The 21,373-nt window shown below is 38.7% G+C and overlaps 1 protein-coding gene across 3 annotated transcripts in view; it reads left to right on the plus strand.

Moving 5' to 3' along the window:
* The window catches only part of diaph3 (diaphanous-related formin 3), a 388,621-nt gene extending 370,438 nt beyond the window's left edge, over nucleotides 1–18,183 (plus strand). For all 3 annotated transcript variants that reach the window (XM_077203763.1, XM_077203765.1, XM_077203764.1), the window contains one exon: nucleotides 16,669–18,183. In XM_077203763.1, the coding sequence (XP_077059878.1) occupies nucleotides 16,669–16,910 (242 nt within the window). In that variant the 3' untranslated portion in view covers nucleotides 16,911–18,183. The remainder of the gene's footprint in view (nucleotides 1–16,668) is intronic.
* The last annotated feature ends 3,190 nt before the right edge of the window (nucleotides 18,184–21,373 follow it).

The following is a 21,373-nucleotide window of genomic DNA, read 5'->3' on the forward strand; positions in this document are numbered from 1 at the left end:
ATAATTTTGTGTGTTTTTGAACGTTAAAGCGCTATAATTCGAGAAAAAAAGAACTCTGTTTTGTTACTCGCGAGCTGTTTGTGAAATTACGTCTCGCAGAAAGTTTTAAAATGACTGACTTGATTTTATAATCTGTGTGGATTAATTTACTCATATGTCCTACATGCTAAAGTGAATAAATGTTTGTGGGAATTTCCCACATTATAAACACAAGACCTGCAAGAATTATTAAAATTATACCCGCAAACCCAGACCAAAATTCAAGCCCTGTATTTAATTATGAGTTTGGGAAGTAGTTTTTTGAGATTTCCTGATTCCGCTATTCAAGTAGATAGAACTTGGTCTTGGATGCCTGAAATAGCTGTCTGGAGGCATTGCAAATATGGCCGTCGAATTAGCCAAAGTCTTAGCGACTTCCGTTCTGAATGCAAAACTCTTGTTGTATGTTTGTGTCATTAATTATTGTCTAGATCAGCTTTTGAAAAACCCATAGCAGTATGAGTACAGTAAGATTTTTACAGCTTTGAGGCCTTCATACCTGTTGCTCTAGAACTCATCTGTGTCTTTATTGCATTGGAGCCCGTGAAAGCCTCCATCAAAGCCTGTTCAGTCCACACACACAACATCCCCGTGCTGTAGTGAATCTTCTTTCTACTCGAGGGCTTGAAACACATCTGTCTTTTTCTGATCTCTCACTCCCTCTTCTCTCGTTAAAGAGGATATTTAAATGTGGCTGTGGGTTCAATCAGTTTTCCACCTTACATAGGATTTTAATTTGGTGTGGCTGGCATTCATCGAAACCTTCTGTAATGACCATACAAACTTAATTATGCTAATAATTATGAGGGCCACTCAGACCTTTATCCCCACATGAGTTGCGGTGGTCTGCTCCGGGCTGCATCTCCTCATCTCCTGATGAAGGCAGTGAGACCAATTGACCTCTACAAACATTCAGATTAATTGCCTCTCTCTTTCTCATTTTACTCTCCTCCTCTTCTTGCACTTTCAGCCATTTTAGATATTTGGAGAAAGAAGCCTTTCTGTTGCAGTGCACTCACAGGATTGTGTTCGTGAAAGCGTGTGTATGTTGTACTTTCTGCTCTGGTTTAGATTCTATCGCTGAGATTTTGAAAAATGAGAGGGGTTGTTCAGGGTGTGTGTTTGGGGAGGATATAGGGGTTTGCGGAGTAAAAAACACGGGCACAGAGTTTAGAACAGAAGATTGACATCTCAGTGTAGTATGAATTTTAAAAGCAGTTCTCACTATAACACCTCCTAAGCGCTGAGCAAAGCTTTCATGCTTGTAAAGAAAACATACTAAAACACTTACGCAGTCACACATTTACCCTGCGGCATAGAAACACCAGCACTGTGTATCGCATAATTGTTCAACTCGGGTGTTTTTTCATTCGTTTAGATGCCATGGACCCCCAAATATGATCAATCTGGTGCAAGGGCTCCCCATTCTAAAATGTTAAAGGCAGCTATATATTTTCATGTGTAATGGTACATTTCTTGCTAACGTCGCCTTTTGTTCGTGCAAGTCTTTCAGAATGCGTTAGTGGGCTGGTAATTGCAGGTAGGGCACTGCATGGGGCCATGAAGCGCGCTGTGATACTGTGAGGCACCAAAACACTGTTGTTCTACAGCAAAGTGTGTGCAAAGTGATCTTTAGACATGTGAATCAACACACTTTTATTTTACACCAGTAGCTTTGGTTATGTGTATCAACCTACCTACCATTTTCCTTCTCTCAAAGGCCAGTTTTAACCTTCCTTTGGAAATGGATTATGGTACTTTAAAATCCTGTAGACGTATCCCCATAGACATGCGCACACACACACACACACACACTCACGCTGAGAGCTTTTGTCTTCTTAGCACTGATCATTAGATCTGCTCTCTGTTAAGTCAATAGTCCTTCAGGGCCACCAGGCGAGTCTCCAAGTGACTGTACCTGAACACACCCAATATACACTGATGCAATTCAATTACTCCTGTTTCCCTGTTCTATGAGGTCAAGGGAAATGTTCACTCTCTCAATTGATTCAAATCAATAATTTCAATCTAATCTGCAGCCTGTCCTTGCCACCACATGCCACTGTACTATGTCTTTATGGATTAATGGTTCATCAGATACAAGCATCGCTGTGTGTCCTGTACATCATTAGCCTCCAGAGGACTTCTGAATATTTCTGTCGTATGTTCAGGTGGGGTTTTAGAGTGCTGTGGGAACAAAGATCTCTTTGGTCTTTGGTGCTGCTTGTTGTTCGACCTGTTTTGATCAGGCTTTGTTTAATTGATAAATCTAGTCAGAGGTCAACCTCTTTAGGTTAAGGTCACTGATTTGTGTTCATGCATCTCTCTATTGATGCTTTATCCATTAGAGGAGAGAGGGACATTTGTTCTGGGTTTCATTTAGATATGTCAGAAAATCGTTTCCTCTGTTACAGCTCTCATGTTTGATTTGCATGTATTTAAATATTCCTCTTAAAGATGGTTTCTCGCTATATAGCAAATCTAAACTGCTTGATTGATATATCGTCCAACAATGTGATCTATATTATCGGCCAGTGATATATCAAGAGTTGACACTTTTTTCGATGGTCCAATTTAGACATTCTCTCATTAGTGTTAGTAGACTGTTTGGTCCAGGTAAAAGCTGGACATGTTCATGACAGTCCATGTGATGTTAAAGAAAACGTAACTCATCGGACCCGGCGTCCTTTCACTTTTTTTTTTTTTTTTGGTAAACTATCCCCTTAAATGTGCTGTTTATGACCTCTCTTCAAATCTGATATAAGAATATACTCCATCTCTCTCTGTCTTCAAGGTTTCTGTGACGTTCTACAGAAGAACACAGGAGGAGCTTATTGGTGCATGTCTTTTTAATTGCTCCGTCTTTGGCCAGGGGGGGATGTAAAAATACACACATTCTCTCACACCCACTCAATGCACGTGTACACAAAAAAAACATGCAGATCTCACCGGACAGTCATGCTTCTATTAATTTGCATTGTTTTTCATTTTTCTCGTAACGGATCATCTGTGACCTTCAGTAAGTTCTTGCATTAAGTCTAATTGTGATGAGATGCCTGCCACAGTGGTCCAGGAGCTAAATTAACCATTAGTATTGCACAGAAGACTCCTACCGCTGAACTGTTGTCTAGTATAATGATGTGTTGCTTACTATACCACTGTAACACATGAAAATGTGTGGTGCGCAACTTATTACCCTCCCTTGATACAAGTTCTGTAAGTGTTGGCAAATGGAGTAAAGGATTTTTCTTTGTGTGTGTGTGTTCAGTGAAAATACGACTCAAACTGCTATAAATCGGTTTCTTTGTTTCAAATGTCAGGCTGTTTCATTATTAATCTCAGCATGAGGCGGACAGAAACGCAGCAGTAGGTAGTTTTTTGTTTGCTTATGAAGAATGTGCGAATAATGCTTTTGCGTATTTCAGTAAAGTCTGTTTTTACAGGCGGTCCACTTCAGAATTCACCAAACGTAACATCTTAAAAATTGTTTTTCATCAGAAGCATCGTTGCGATCTAATTAAATAAGAAGGAATGTTTTCTGTTTGCTGTTTACATCTTCACGCATGGGCAGAACCGCTTGCTGATTTTTCCTCCTGTTTGAGAGGGAAACGGGCGTGTGCTGGGCGAGAGAGGCTATGTCAGAATGGCAATGAGAGTTGACCTTTCACGAATGCACGAGGCATCTGCTCTTATCGCCTACGCCAAAAGTCTCATTAGAGATTATGAGCTGAAACAATTTGCCTTCTTTTGCCTCCGTAGCCATTTGTTTAAGTTTAATTAAAAACATGTGACCTTCAACCTGCTTTTATGCTGTCTGAATCGAGCTTCATTTGTTTCTACTTGGATTCTATTGACCAGAGCAGGATTAGGAAGGCTGATTTGATTAAATGTACCACAGCTGTTGACATTAGTGGCGTTATTATTGTTGTATTAGAGATACAAAAGGCAGCACCGCAGTCGACCCAATTCATAGAAGAACATTTAGCGCCCGAGGGTTAACACACCGGTCAGAAAAGAGAAAAATTAATCTTTGTGTTGTGTAAATGTCAATCTCATAAAGAAAATAAAGCTCATATCCTGTTAAACAGACAGCAGAACTTTTTCTTGTCTTAACTTGTGTGATTGGCAGATGTATTTTTATGACCTTTAACTGTAGAGCTTCATAATTACTGAATGGACAGTTGCTGTTTAAGACTCCGTGAGCTGAGGGACTGAGGTTAGCCACCATTGATTCTATCAGAAAAGGTGTCAGTTAGTTAGAAATTATACAAATTTGAAATATGATAATATTTACTTAAAATCGCTTTCTGGAGTTGGAATGTGGTGTCAGTTAAGTATATAAACAGCAAAATCATGGGGGAAAAACAGGATCTTATTTGCTTTCTAATTAATAAGTCTAATTAATTTGACTTTCAGCATGTTATATTTAACAAATAACCACAAAATAGTGTTTGTGTAGCTAAATTAAGCTTCTTAAATAGTAGAGTGTAATGTTAGGTCATTGGATAATGCATCAACCAATAAAAAGTACTTTGAATTTAATGCAAGCCCCTTTGGATAAAAGTATTTATTTATTGTACAGTATATATTTTGCTGGTATTAGTCAGCATCTATTGGAGGTGCTCGGATCGGGCCTGATCTGTTTGGAGAGCAGGCTAAGGAAGAGGAAGTGTGTTTGGGTAGAGAGGAGACCGGGTAGAGGAACATACGTTTTTTCAGATGCGGACAGCCTGTTTACCAGAACGGCCCTGTCTGTTTGTTAAAGGAAGCTCGAGAGCCTGATGGAGCCGCCTGTAATATGATATGGCATATGAGATTTTATTTTTAGGACAGAGAAGCCTCCGTAAGAAAGGTTTATGGGGTTTTGAGTGGGTTGATCTTTTTAAATATTCAACTTCAATGAAATATGGAGCATGACTTGAGGCTGTTTTGAATTCATAAGTATGTTTCACGAGGCTGGATGTGCATATTGAAAGCTGTCGAAGGCAGTCGAGAGAGAAACACGGCAACTTGAGGGGAAGCACACAGCCCAACTCCAAAGTCCGTGGTGGAGCGGAGTGAACTAAAACATTAAAAAAACCATTGAATAAAATAGTTCTGTTTGATCTGATGATGTAACATCACACCTGTTCAGAATCTGTAATTTTGCTGCAATGGATCTGATTATTGACTTCTTAAACACAATTAAGACACCAAGTAATATGCAACCGGCTGAGACTTATGGAAAACTAGTCTATAGTCTGTAATGAGAAGGGAAGTTAATAGCAAACATCAGCTATCAATGAAGTGTTGGTCATTACCAGCCGTCATTAGACAGCGTTAGCCGTTATCCGCATGTGGAGGTGGTAATACATTACTACAGAATCCGATCAATTACGGCCACCTCTCCCATAAGTCCCTTCTCGGGTAACTGACAGTTCACTGTCTGCACCCCTCTTCTCCATCCCCCTCTCACTCCTTCCTCGCTCCATCTGCAGCTCATCAGTCAGTCTAATCATTAACCTAAAGGACTTTGATGGGAGAAAAAGTGAGATATAGAGAGAATGATGGAGAGAGCGAGCGTCTAGGGAGAGAGAGAGCGCACAGACTGGACTAGGTCTGAAATCAATAGCACTTCATGATGGCGGACAGGGAGAAAAATAAATCCAGTGAGAAAGTGATAGAGGAAGAAATAATGGGAAGAATGACATTTTTGAATGAAAATAAAGGATTTTCTTTAAAAAATAAAATAATTTAACAGTATTCCATTTTGTTGTGGATAGAACTGTCTTATATTTATACTATATTATTTTAAATGTAATTTGACTATTTTAATTGATTCTTCTAAAAACAGCATAGGTTTATTTTTATTGCATACATGTATTCAATTTAGTGATAATTGCAACAGTTCAAATGTTTGGGGTCAGTAATACAGTTAAAACAGTTTAATCTTAAATATTTGAAATTTAAAATAACTATGTTCTTTTTTAAGGTTGTATATGCAGCCATTACTCTAGTCTTCATGGTCCTTATGAAATCATTCTAATGTCCTGATTTTTTGCTCAAGAAACTTTGTTTCTTATTATTTTCAATGTTAAAACCGGTTGTGCTGCATAATGTTTTGTGAAGGTGTGATGCATCTTAAATTTCAAAATAACAGCATTCAAATGAAATAGAAAGTTTTGTAACAAGCGTCTACTTACTTTTGATAAATTGAATGAGACTATGCTGATGAATAAAAGTATTAATTTGTTTCACAAACACAAAAAGTTTACTGATGATAAACTTCTAACCAGTAGTGCATATACTGTATACAATTTATTTAGACTCCAAAGTACTGCTCCTTATATATACAATATGCAATTAAGCAGCTGTATATTTCATTTATACTTTTTAGTTCCAAGTGTTTAAATGTATACATTTTTCAAAATGTTTTAAACTTGGTCTGGTTGACTAAAATGATATGCCTTTTCAGTAAAATACAGTTAAATGAAAATTTGCCTTGCAAAATTTTCACTCAATTTAAAGCATATTTTCTTTTGAAGACAAAAACTATGACTAAAACAAACCAAGAAAGAAAAACTATAGGAATCACTGAAAGGGAGTTTGGGAATTGGAAGAAAGATGGAGTGAGACAGCCGCAGACTGTGATATAAATGAGAATGGGCTGGATTGAATAATTACCCATCCCGGCAGCACCGCACAGACAGATGTCCTGTAGCAGAAAATATTCAGGAAACTCATCAGGTTTGGCATTCAAATGAAGATTCCTTCTCTCTAATTACTTTAAACCCCAGCCCAACTTCCTGTTCTGAGGAGCTTCACAGACACTGCCAGTGTGACGACTGATTTCATTTGAATCTTTTGCTAATTGTGCAGCTCTCCAACAGTTCACCCTAGTTGCAGCAGGCAGATTCACAATGACAGATATACGTTACTTCCAATTAAAGATATGGTTTCACCCACATGCATGTATCCGCTCAAAAATGTTCATGAACTTTCCATTGCAGTAGAGCAGCTTGTGAAGAGGGCCCAGCCGGCCTGATCTCAGCAACAGTCAGGATACACTCTGCTGTGTCTCATCTGTCACAAATCTGTTTCAAACTTTGTTCCAAAGCTTATGGTCTGATAGTTTGCATCTGTGATGCCAACAGAACATTTGACCAGGTTGACCAGACAATGCTGGGTCTGTTTCTGAAGATCAATTCCATCAACATGTAAGACAGACGGACAGAAAACTTTAGTAGTAAACCAAAATCATTTAGCAGGATCCTTTTATCCTATAATGATTCCCAGCACGCTTATTACTGAGACAATAGCCCTGGAGCAACCTGGGATTGTTTATTTCCTAAAGACACAATGGTGATAGCTAATGAATTGCTCTTTGTTGGGTCTGAACCTTTTAGTTGTCAGCCCAGATCTTTAATCACTATTCAACAACCCTAAGTTGGTGGACTTGTCCAGGACCTTTAAGAATTAATTTACCCAATCATCATTTATGTTGTTCCAAACCAGTATTACTTACTTTCTTCTTCAGAAAACAAAAGATATTTTGATTACCATTGACTTACAGAGAGAACAAAAAAAACACACACATTTCAAGGTTTCACAGGTTTGGAACAACATGAGGTTGGGTAATTAATGACGACATTTGCAATTTGGGGTGAACTATCCCTTTAAGGCAGTTGAGGAATCATAATCAAATCAAATTACTGCATGGAAGTTCAACCAAAGCAGAGGTGACAAGATGTTGTAGCCATATTAGCTAGCTAGCATGTAGGTGTAGCAGTGAGTACACACCATTTGATGGATCAACACTTCTCTGGTACCTGATCCTTCTGATTACTCCCCACACCTTCCGTTGGTTGTCCTTGTCATGGAAGATCTACAGTATAAATCAGGCCATGTGCTGTCCAACCTGCTGTATTCTTGAGAATGTTTTGTTTCAGTAAGACAAAGTAACATTCTACTGGTCACATGACTGGGACAGACTCACTGCCAAGCAAAAGTTGTTACTTGTTCATTTGTTCTTCATCTTTGAGGCTGCATTTGTCTGTGTATTATTGGTCTTGTCCTGGTTTGTTTGGGCGGATGACTGCTAGTTAGAGCATGTATGTTAAATTAAAATACTTAAGAGCATATGTGTGTAAACTTAAGAATGTCAATCACACATTGTGACCTTCATTTAACCTGAAATAGTTGCATCACTCCCTCGTGTACGTACATACTGTATACATGTTCAGTGTTTACCTCTTTAACCGCTAATGTTGTTCAAAATGGCATACTGATTATTTTGTCAACATCAAATATCTCTCTAGAGTCTCTCTGATGCTGAGATACAGATGTTTCATCTCAAAATCATGAAACAGCCCAACATGCCTCTCTCTCTCTCTCTCTCTCTCTCTCTCTCTCTCTCTCTCTCTCTCTCTCTCTCTCTCTCTCTCTCTCTCTCTCTCTCTCTCTCCCTCCCTCTCTCTCTCTCTCTCCCTCCCTCTCTCTCTCTCTCTCTCTCTCTCTCTCTCTCTCTCTCTATCTCCCTCCCTCCCTCCCACTTTCTCTCCCCCTTTCTCTCCCCCTTATCCCCTAAACAAATATAATTTGGTGACATTCTCTTCTCTCCCCGGGTTCAAGTAAGCATTAAGCCGTTTTCATTTGTAATTAATTTTTGTGAGGCGCTGAATGCTGTGGGATTACAACTCCCCACTGCTGCTCTTTGTTAAAGACTCTGATTGTTCAATACAACTGCCACACTGAGAGAAAGAGTTTGTACAGGTGCACATATCAGAGTTAAGTACAGATTGGACCAGGACCAAGACTAGACCCCTTCAAGACCCAGATCTGATGGTCCAAGAATCAGGCTGGGAAAATTCGGAATTAATGAGCAATGCAATCGAAGACTTTGATTATACTGCAGTTTTTCTATATTTTTCCATGCAGGGACACCATATCAGACAGATTCTTCTGACAGATTGCGGAGACTGAAGATACTACACTATCTTAAAGGGATAGTTTACCCAAAAATGTAAATACTGTTATCATTTACTCGCCCTCATGTCATTTCAAAACTGTAATTTTTTTACAGTTTTCTTCTGTGTAACATTAAAGATGTAAGTCAATGGTCTGTTCCACAGAAGAAAGTCATACAGGTTTTAATTATCTTTACTATATTTACTAAGATATTGTAAAGACCGTCAACTGTTTGTGTCCATAAATTTAAATTCATTGGGGTCCAGAATCTTCAATCCCCAAAAAATACATACGGCTAGTGTGAAATCGACAGGTATTTTTTGTTCCCTGAAGCAACACAATCAAATTGTATGATGCACAAGTTAAATTTAAACATATTCACTCACTCAAATCAAAATATTGCTCATTGTACACATACACAGACTACATCAAATATCGCTACACAAACCTCAAGCGTCATGACATTTGGTTGATGTTAGAGGTTTGTGTAACGCAATGACTTTAATTTTATGGACAAAAACAGCTGAAACATTCTTCAAAATATCTTCTAAGGAAGTCATACAAGTTTGGAATAATATTCCAAGTTTAAATAAATATTAAATTTTACATTTTTAAATATTTTTTTTTTTCCAAAATATGATTTCTACTTCGGCATGCTGGAAAAAAGACATGGTCTTGTCTGAGACTGTAACCCAACACCCAGACCCAAGCCACATTTGTGTGATCTCAATACCACAGAATCTCTTACACATACATGCAAATGCACACACACACACACACACACACAAAACAAAAGAGATCCACATGCAACATAGACAATAGTCTTTGGAGAAGAAAAGGAAGCCTCTGAATAATGCCGTTTAAACGTGAACCATTACTTATTCTCTTTCTGTGTTTCAGTGTTCACACTCGCTGATCCCAGAACAACACATGGACTAGCTTTGATATGCTTGACTCTTGTTTGGGTTCAGAGGTTACGCTACTTCTTCAGCTTGGTAATTAGAGAGTTACAGCCTGTCTGGAACCTCCTCACCTCCTCCTTTTTATCTTTTTAATATTAATTGCCTTCCCTCTGCCATAAATGTCAGTCGAAGAGCATAGAAACCCATAAAAAGACATGCTTTACTTGTGGCACCAGTGGGCGGCTCTTGGGTGCCCGGTGTATGAGGCATGTCTCCACTGATATGCTTAATTACTGCTTAACTCATGTAGGCATAGGGGATAATGTGCAGGTCATCGCTCTCCGAGTCCTTCAGTCAGACAAAGAGGGACATTAGAGCATCATGGGCTCTGAATTACAGCCCTCTTTATCAGTCAGGGCTCACATCTCGCATTGGTCTCATCATTTGAGAGCCACCGCATCAAATACGCACACAGTCTCTCGCAGTCTGACATTGTTTGCCATTTGTGCAGAACCAAACCCGTATTCTGTCGCCCAGGGTTCCGTGTTATTCATGTGGTAACCCATAATCACGTCTCTTTGCACCGTAAGGCATCAATTAAGGCATAATTTATTATCAGTATTTCTGGTCTAATTCACCCGCTCAGAATTAGCTCTGATTTCCCTTGACCTTGTCCGCATTCTCCATCTCCCCTTTTTCTGCCTAAATGTAGATAAACGAGCGCGCACAGAGTCCAAACGGGAGAGGGCCAGTAGGACAGCCTGATCATTAAGCTAAATTTAGTCATCAAAACATAGTGTTACATCAGCTCACTTTGGCTTACATAGATGCTATAGACCATTTTGCAAGATGTAAACAACACTGGTCCAGAAGCACTTCCTGTTTCAGTTTTTTAACACTACATAAAAGTTGGGATAAAATACAACCAACAGACCAAATAAAACTGAATCAAAAAGTTAAACAAACATCTTTAAGATGTTTTCTTTAAATGTGAAATAAAGAAACCAGTTACAAACTGAAACAGGAAGTGTTTCTGGACCAGTGTTGTTTACATCTTGCAAAATGGTCTATAATTCACAGCAGGCGAACTTTCAATTCCCTATGCATTGTCCATAGAAAAAACTCAGTGGACTCAGGCTTTGGCTGATAACTAGCAGCATTTTTTTGTATGCATGCACCTATATTTGGAATTTTAACAACTGAAATGATGTGTGTGTGTGTGTGTGTGTGTGTGTGTGTGTGTGTGTGTGTGTGTGTGTGTGTGTGTGTGTGTGTGTGTGTGTGTGTGTGTGTGTGTGTGTCACTTTTACTTTTTGTTGTTTTATTTTTAAAAACAATTTTGTAAAAAAAAAAAATAATTCAAATTAATGCTGTTCTTTTGAACTTTTTATTCATCAAAGAATACTGAAAAATCACAGTTTCCACATAAATATTAATCAGCTTAACATCACAACATTGATACAAATGTTCTTCTTACCAAACGAGCATATTAGAATGATTTCTGAGGATCATGTGACACTAAAGACTACAGTCATGGCTGCAGTAAATTCATCATTGCCATCACAGGAATAAATTACAATTTAAAAATAAATTACAATAGAACACAGTTATTTTAAATTGTAAAAGTGTTTCACAATATTACTGTTTTTACTGTAATTTTGATCTTATAACAGCAGCCTAATAGGCATAATAGGCTTATTTCAAAGCCATTTTAATAGTAGTATTTAAATGTTTAAAATATAAAGTGATGCTGATAAATAATAATAATAAACAAAAAAAATCTTTAATGTCAGGCAATAACGGATTTGATACTGATTTCTTGTGCACCCTTATTGTTTATCACATAAATGCATTTGGGACGTGTATAAAGTCCCGTCAAAGGAGTATCAGTAGCATGAGCGTCTACCCTGTTCCTCCCACTGAGCAAAGTCATGTTAATTTCCATGCAAATGTGACTTCAGCCATTCACCAGGTGCCATTTCCAGGCTTAGAACGCTAGATTGCAGTCAGACGGATGGTATAATCATTCCTAATACTTCTATAGATTATATGGCGAGCCGTACTGCGTGCAGAGGGGGAAATTATGTGTCACCGATTGCATTGTGCGGAGCTCTTAAAGTCCCGAACGGTGTGAGACAGGCTCCATTGCAACTAATCGGACGCCTGTCTGCGTGCGAGCTCGTTAGGTTGATCAAGTGCCCTCATCTGCTGTCACGTTCCGTCGAGTCTCCTGCCAAAACTTCTGCTGAAGAGTGGGGGGGGGGGGGATGAAAAGAAAGTGAGTTTCTCAGCGGCCCCCGGTGCAAATGCAAATTGAGCAAATGATCTCTAAAGTCAGAAACCGGTATTTCAGCCCTGTTCTATTTGAAGAGAGAAATGAGACTGTCTCTCTCAGATGGCACAGTCTGGACGTGAGTGAGTTTTTATGAGCCTAACTGAGGAGATACGTACTGATGAAAGATTTCTACCACAGTGTGTGTTTCCTTCATAGACGCTTGAGGGAATCTGAAAGGATGGACGGATTTGAATGTTTTTAGAATATTAATTGAACGTTATTGGCCAGAGAGATTAAAGATTAGATTGGAGGTTCTTAAGAATATTATTTAATTGACTTTTGCATTTTAAGTTGGTCCTAGAGTACATGTACATGAGTTTAGAGTACATGTAATGGAGTACATGTTCTACCATATTAAAGGAATAGTTCAGTCCAGAAATGTCAACATTTACTCGCCCTCATGACGTTCTTCAATGAAATACAGAAGGACACTTTTTTTAACAGTATGTCCAAGCGGTGCAACGAAATCGAATAGTGGCCAAAACTGTCAAACAAGATTTTCTCCTTATAACTAATTTCAGTCTGTATACCGAACTATTGAATCATTTTACAAGATTTAGAAGATCCATATAGACTATTATTTATGGGATGTTTTTTTAGGCTTTTTTGGGTGAGTAAATGATGACAGAATTTTCATTTTTTGGTGAACTATCCCTTTCAATCATTTATTTAATCATGCTTGAATAATCATAAACTCATTTCACTATGGAAGGCACAATGAAACATTTAATTGAACATTAGCTGCTAAGTTGTATTATTATGATGATTTCAGAACCTAGATTGAAATAACTGTATTAGAGCTTCATGTCACAGCTGTTCACTGCTTTGTCTCTCTAGTACTACATCCTGCTCCTGTTTTTTCCTGCTCTCTCCTTCTTTCTCTCACTACTTGTAAAAATTGTAGAAAAAACTTGGCATCTGCTGCTACTTGGTGAATGTGAAAAGAACAAATAAGAAGTCATGTAGTGGTGCAGTGTCTCCATCGTAGCTTGTGTTTTAGCACTCATTAAGAAGCACAGACCTCATCCTCACGCTAATGAGAGACACGCAGCCTCTCCATATCAACAGGGTCAGTTTGCAGCACCCGAGCCAGCCAAAATGTAGGAGAGGATAAAGAAATTAAGCAGTATGTTGCCAAACAAAGTCATGTGGAGAAAAAGAAAGATTCTTTTAAGAAAGGGAAACAGCAAATGGGACGAGCAGGAAAATGAAGGCGAAAGTGGGAGAGCCGAAGAGACTAATGAAAGTGGCCTAAAGCATAGGGCAGAGAGCGGCACACAGAGACAAACGAGTGCACATTCTCACAAAGCAGTAATGAGAGCGCAGAGAACTCACTACCACACACACCAGACCATGGCTCGCCACACACTCCTATTCTCTACTTTACAGCTACCATTCATCTTAAACCACTCATTTACTCTGCATGACACAATGGACTGCATTCCTTCCCATTTACTGTATGTTTCACCATTGAGAGCATGCACAAGATTATAGACATGCACTAACATTCGAGAAGCACATTGCTTAGATAAGCCATGAGATTGTTTACTATATGCTGCGTTTAAAAAGGTCAGCACTCATCATAGCATTCACACATTATTTATTCTTACAGTTTTTGATTATACATAATGTGATCATGCATAACTTATAGGGTCTAAATATAAGATATATCAGTGGTGCTTGTTAAGGCTAATGACACCATGTGGCGAGCAGGACGAGGCCGAGGGACGTGAGAGAACGGCGCGAGACCGGTGGCGTGAGTGTTAATGAATGACTCCTGTGAGACGCACCGGTCTCGCGCCGTTCTCTCACGTCCCTTGGCCTCGTCCTGCTCGCCACACACTATTAGTAGTATTATTGTACATAGACTACAAGGCAAGGCAAGTTTATTTTTCAAAGTGCTTTACATAGAAAGGAATTAAAAATAATCACTATGGCAATTCAACGAGCTTTGCATTGAAAATGTACAAAATTAAAAGAGAATTAGAGTGAAATGAATTAAAGTAGTAAAAAGATGATACAGGTTGAATATGAGAAGAATTGAGCCTTGAGGGACTCCGCATGTCATGGATGTCCACTCAGACTTATGGTCTCCTATACTCACATAACAACCTCTCCCTTCTAAGTATGACCTGAACCATTTTAGGACTATCCCAGAAACCCTGACCCAGTTTTCCAGCTTGTCAAGAAGTATGCTGTGATCGACAGTGTCAAATGCAGACTACCGTTAAATTGGCAGCAATGACATTTACAAAAGTTTACTATTTCAAATAAATGTTGTTCTTTTGTACTTTCTTTTCATCAAAGAATCTTGAAAAACACATCATGGTTCCCAACTTTCCATCAAAATATTAAACAGCACATCATGGTCATGGACAAGCAGGCACTTCCCTTGAGATAATGTAAATGTAGTTTCTTTTGCTATCATGGTCTTACAGCTTGATGAATGTGGTTTATTGTGTTGGAGGTCTGCAGCTGTGCCTACATTTTCAGCTTAGACCTTTAGAAGCTGTTATGAGGAGATACCAAATCAGCTGCACTTGAGCCTTTTTAGTGGGAAACTTGTTGGAGGATGAAGCAACCATCATGTTTGCTTGCTCCTTTATTGCAGTATTTTTGCTTTGCTGTTGAAGTTTATTGCTGGCTCTTTTCTTCTCGCTCTCTCTCTCTCGTTCCCCATCTTTTCTTGTTTGTAGAGATTGTCCTTGTTTAAAGCACTCATACATCACTCTGTCCCTCGCTCCTGCACTGAAGTGAACGAGTGTGCTCTGCACCTTGGTGAGGCTCTGTTTGTAATGCAGGAGGTTTTTTTATTTATTTTTTGCACGCCGTGGCTGTAATATACGCCGTCATCAGAGAGCCGAGCCTGGCACAGGAATTGCAGCTGATTTGATGATAAAGCCGTTGAATCCAGAGCCAACCTGGAAAACTTATAGTAGTTTGTCAGGCGCACATTTCCATAAAGCATCCATACAGGTCAATGCAAGGTTGCAAGATTTTTTTTCCTCTCTTATTTATTCATTTGCTTGGTTTTGTTTTTCCTACATACAAATTTATACATCCAAATAATGTAAATATACAGTAGGTCTAAATCTCTCGAGACCAATGGAAGTCTATTTCCACATCAGAGTATAAAAAAGAAAGAAAAAAACATTATATTTAGTATATCACATAATTGTGACTTTATATCTCAAATTTGCTACTTCATATTTTGCTGTCAACTTTATTGCTTGCATTTGAGACTATTTCAAGTGTGACTTATCATATTGCAACTTTATATTATTATTAATTGTTATTTTGATAATTAAGACTTAAAATTACACATGCAAGATATGAAGTTGTAATAATTAAAAGTAAATAAAAACTATTATAAAAACCACAAATGAGAGGAATATGACTTTATATCTCAGTTATTTGTTATTGTTTTTGCTACCCAGAAAATGGGCTCCAAGTGAGACCACATTTTATCAAATGTGGCATTTTAAAATCAAAATTTAAATAAATAAAAGAATGATGTGAAATTAAGATTCTGCATTATTTCAAGGTATCTAAGCTAACACTGCTGCTATTAGTCTTTTTTTCACACAAATTGTAAGGTTACACTTTATTTCGATAGTCACTTTAGACATTTTACTAACTATAAGTAACTTTTCAACTAACTCTCATTAGAGTATTAGTAGACTGTCAGTAGACTGGTAGGTTATGGTTAGGTGTTAGGGTTCGGGTTAGGAGAACAAGTTGACTTGTAGTTGCTAAGTTACTTATAGTCAGTAGAATATCTGTTGGGGGACCAACAAAATAAAGTGTTAGCAGATATTAAGCAGACAGTCTACTAATACTCAAATGACTGATATTTGACATGTAGCTGCAAAGTTACCTATAGTTAGTACAATGTCTAAAGTGGACTATCAAAATAAAGTGTTACCAATTGTAATGCTGATCATATAATTTGATCATATAACTAATGCTTTGATCAAAATCAAAGCATTTTTCGCTGGTGATCTCAGACTTGTGAACTCCACTGACTACATCTCACAGTCTGGATGCTGGTAAGAGTGAGTGAGAGAAGGACGGTCGGAAGATGGCTTTAAGTTTTTCAGGTAGATGTGCTGGGTAGTGAAGCATTAAGTCAGTGAGACGCTTCCCACCAGCCCCTGCACCACATCACAGATCAGAGATTTAATGCTGGAAAGGCTAGAAGAACAGCGGCGGCAATAAAAGGGCGAGAAGTGACGGTACTGAGGTGAGCGAGTGTATGCGCCTCTTTAATTTTTATTGTGTTGTCATGCTGTCGGCTGCATCGCTCTCCGTCTTCCTCTCTCGTTTCTTTGATGACTTTAGTGTCTGCACAACCCGTCCTCAAAGAGCTGCTAACTTTTATAAACGTTTTCATGAGAACCTGTTTTTCTTTCTCTCTCCCTATCTCTCTCCCATCCCCTCCTGCAGAAAACATGAAGGCACCTCTGCAAAGGTCACGATCGCGGCAGAATATCAATTTCAAGTCGACACGAGCACCCACTGCCAAGGAGCCTCATTACGAGAGCGAACCCCATCCGTCTGCAGCCCAGAGGCCGACCCACCGGCCTGAGAGAGAGCGAGAAAAGGAAAAAGAGCAAACTCCGACGCTTTGCTCATCCAATGGTGACACGGATGTGGAGGCCTTGCTCGCCCGTCTGCGTGCCCTCTGATGACATCACCGCCTCCTCGGACCTCTCTGGGTTTGACCTGTGTAGTCGCTACGGTGACACAGACACAGAAAAGAAACACAAAGCTCACAGTCACCTTTTGCTAATAAATGCCGGCATAGGAAAAGTCTTAACAATTAACCTTTCCCATCCGTCTCCCCTGCCCTTTTACCTCCGACAACAGACTTCTTGTCCACAGAATGCGAGTCATTGTGCTGGTTTGGTCCAGGATGAAAACTCGCTGTTTTTTATTAAGCAGCTAATTACTGGACGATTTACACTGACCTTTGGGCCAAGCACTCGTCTCTTTTTTTAATGTCATAAACAGACCAATTATTACTCTTTAAACGGCTTCACAATGCTCTTTAAGTCTTTTCACATATGTAGATGCTTTAAGCAATAACAGTTCAAGTTTGTCAAATCAAATTTACCCTTTATGCTTTTTTTATAGCTATATCTTAAAATGTTTATTATAAATATAAATAACTTTTTCAGTGTGATTGACCCTTGTTTGTATTCATGTAAATGCCAAATAAAACTAGAAAGTTGTATTATGCATGGAACTCATTATACTTAACGATTACTGATGTACTCATTTTTCTAAATAAAGAATGTATTATTTGGGTTTCGTCCCCCTCAAGAGAGACGGTACTATGCAAGAGCAGCAGTTCTGTATTACGAGAGCCGCTGACAGCAGATCCCTGAGTGTCAGGAGTATTTGTACTACTTAGCAATCTTCACTGATATAATGCACACTCTTTCTCTGCACATTTGTTCTTGGATCTGTTGCTTTTCCAAATATTGTTTCCTTTTTCTTTTCTTTTCTTTTTTATTTGTTAGACATTCGATTTCTTTTGTTTCCTTTAGTGTGTCTGTCTCATTGTGTGCACGTGCACGTGTTTGTCTGGTGTTTTCTCATTGTATAATTGGCACGTTTTCACATTCCTCCTCATGATGTTTTCTGTTCTGCTACTCCTGATGTGATTTTCCTCTTTACTGCTCTCAATCAGGCGTGACATCAGAATGAGATTACCTGTGAAATCACATCTCTTTCTCTCTCTCTTGTTCTCCCTGGACTTACTGCACTCGCATCACCTTTTTTTGTTATTGGATAGACATTTTATTTGAAACATTTCACCAAAGGATGTCATCGCAATAATAAGGAAAAGAAAAATGATGCAACAAACTCTTTTTTTTGGCTTTAAAAGAGACGAATGTCACTTATTTTTTTTTCGTTCTACTTACACTGTTTCCCTCATTAAAAGAGTGCATATGTTTTCTCGCATCTTCTCGTTCTTTCAGAAATCTCATTTTATGCACGGTTACCTGAGAGTCGGGGGTGAGGACGAGAAGGGAGGGTAGCACCTCCTGGAGAGATGAAAGCCTCTGCTACCCACAATCACTGTTTATTGTATTGTAAATAATAATTAATGCTGTTTCCAAAGGTGTACGTTCCAGTTTAATTAATCCAGTGGAAATGTGGGAGGGAGTTTTGGCCGTGGACTTCATTTTTCTCTTTCACAGCAGCAGGGCACTGGTGTTATTTTTATTTTGGTAATGTCAGTAGCTTAAAATAAAGGAATGATAGCGGATAGCTTGCTGTCTACATCATACTAGGGAACATAAGTGAATGACTGACATTGGCAGCAACTGCACATGCCTTTTAAATAGTGAAGCATTTTATTAGGTGAAGCACATGGGACTTGACCAAATGTTGACTATTGTTAAGTCAGTAATTTATTTAATTATTATACAAAAAATTGTAGTGGTGTTTTTTTTCTCCACAGAGCTTGGGATTGTCTGTATGCTTGGGAAACTCAGTGAAGATACATGGGTAATTGACATGTCACATCATGACAATGACAAAAGCAGTAACAGCAGTGCCCATATGGTATACTAAATTTGTGTTATTTTATTTGGTTTTTATGACAAAAGCTTTAAAATCTTCTATTATTTATACACTACCGTTCAAAATTTCGGGGCATTAAAGGATTATTCAGCGAGGATGCATTAAAAAGTAATGCAACTGAAAAAAAAATTTATTTCAAGTAAAAGTTTAATTTTATTATTAAAACTTTTTTATTGCCAATCACTCCGAGAGTTGTCATAACAGAACTGTTTTCAACATTGATGAAAATAAGACATGTTGCTTAGACCAAATCAGCACATTGGAATGATTTCTGAAAGATCATGTGACAATGAAGACTGGAGTAATGATGCTGAAAATTCAGGCTTGCATCACAGTAATAAAATATATTCAAATAGAAAACAGTTATTTTAAATTGTAATATTATTTCACAATATTACTGTTTTTATTGTATCATTTTCTGTATTATACCACTTGTACTGCTGCCTTGGGATCTGAGTTACAGTTGTCTTTGCAGTCTGTATCACGTTTTACCAAGATTGTGCATGCCTATGGTGACTTCAAATAATTTCCAGGTTGTTAGCTCACTAGGTTTTGCAACTGAGCTCAAGTATTTGTGAATTGCACTAAGCCACAGGGTGGTTTCACAAAATAGATCACATAAAAGATAACATCGCCTAGTTGAATTGAATGAGTCTGAAAATAGACCATATAGGTATTCTTTGAAACCAATAACCCAGAAAATAACATAATTGACAATAATCCTTTCACCTAATCTCCATTTAAATACCCTGTGTGCATGCAGTGCACTTCCTGTGGCCTAAATGGACCCTACGGTTACCGGAGGATTAAAGCCCGTAACTACAACAGGCTGTGACAGTGCAGTCGAATAGCCCTTTAAGTCGAAATAAAATCATATCCGTTTGCATCCATGTCCAAAGCAGCACCTGTCACGCGTCCACTTTCCAAGGAACAACGATTCCTCTCCTCCATCCTTTTATTTGCGTTTAGTCGTCTGAAACGTCAGCCGCTCTGTTGGGTGGTGTGTGTAGTGCTGCCCTTAGTGGGATCAGAGCTCCTATCAGCACCACGGACAGCTCCAGCATTGCTAATAAAGCACAGCCTTCCTTGTTCCACTCTGTAGAAGCATCAGACAGGCGCACTCTCACCATCTTCTCTAAATGATCAACCGCCGCCGCGAGCGTAACCCCGAGAAAGGATGTTCAGTGCTTCTGTGTCCCATGTTCTTTGCTCTCTGTCTCCTTATTTTTTTATGAAGTGCCTCTTTCTCTCTTGCTCATCTGCAAAAGCTCTACTCCAAAAAGACAGGAACACAAGAAATCACCCAGTCCTGTTGCCTTTTCCACAGCCTAATAAGACAAACTGGAAAGGCTGTATAGTGTAAGTAGCGGCTGAGATGTTGTTCGTGAGGCAACAAAGGTCTCGCCCTTTTTATTTAATTCCTGCTGTCAGCCGGCCTTCTTCAGGATGACAGGGAGAGCAGAAGGGGTTAAAGGGTCATGGCTGAGACATTGCTTCTATTTCTGTGGATCTCCTGAAGACATGTTGTGTCCCGGTGTCAGGTCAAATGAGAACGAAGGTCAAGTGGAAGAGGTTAAAGTTCCCTGCAAGTGGACCTGCCTGTTTGTGTTATTTATGCTTCAAATGAGTTATTGTTACTACATTATGTACATATTTTGTCCTTTTTCCCAACATGTATGTGTGCTTTTTACAACGACTGTCTGTTTTTTTTTTTTTTTTTATTCTCTCCACTGTTTCGGCTGTTGGATTTGAATCTACTTGACAGACGGTCCTCAATAACAATGTGAAGGTCTGGCTGTTCTCTAACTGTAGCGACCAAGATGTACACAGACTGTCCAACTAGAGAAAGAGAAACAGACATCTGTTGGTTTTTGAACATGCATTGATGCATCTCAAGCTGCCATCGCAAAGCCTTTCCTCCAGGCAACAACAAAAACGAGATCAAGGGAGGGGGTGTGGATGCATTTTCTTTATTGAACAGTTGTGCGGTTGTGTGTATAATTTAAAGGGAAACAAAGCATATTGTATGGCAGATTGCAGTCTGCTCTGGCTTAATTGGAGATGGGGAGAGTGAGGCAGATGTGAGTTAAGACTGTTAAACTCTGATTACCAGGATGTGTCTTCACCCCACATTCTGTTCTAGCATAAAGAGGCTGGTCGAAACATATTGATCAAAGCCAAAATCAAAAGTGCAAGTAGCAAAGGATTGAATGCAGAGATATATGCAGATTCCGGCTTACTCATCTATCCATCCATCCTTCTATCTATCATTCTGTCTGCCTATCCATCATCCATCCAACCCGATCTGTGTCGTTCTGCCTGTCTATCGTTCTTTCGGTCTGTCTAATACGTCCAATGAACCTCTAGGATTTAAACTTTTTCAAAACTTTCAATCAAGGCTTTACCATTCAGTAATTACAACAAACAAAATATTTTATTTTCAATTTAATTCGATTTTATTTATTCTACTGCTTTACATTCACAATTGAATTTCAAATAGGAAGAGAAAGAAATCAGGAAATGGTACAACCAAGACTCAAACTACACCTTCAATATA

The sequence above is a fragment of the Siphateles boraxobius genome, unplaced genomic scaffold, assembly GCF_051911475.1.
Source record: "Siphateles boraxobius isolate OS27281-9 unplaced genomic scaffold, OSU_SipBor_1 5, whole genome shotgun sequence".
Classification (NCBI taxonomy): Eukaryota; Metazoa; Chordata; class Actinopteri; order Cypriniformes; family Leuciscidae; genus Siphateles; species Siphateles boraxobius.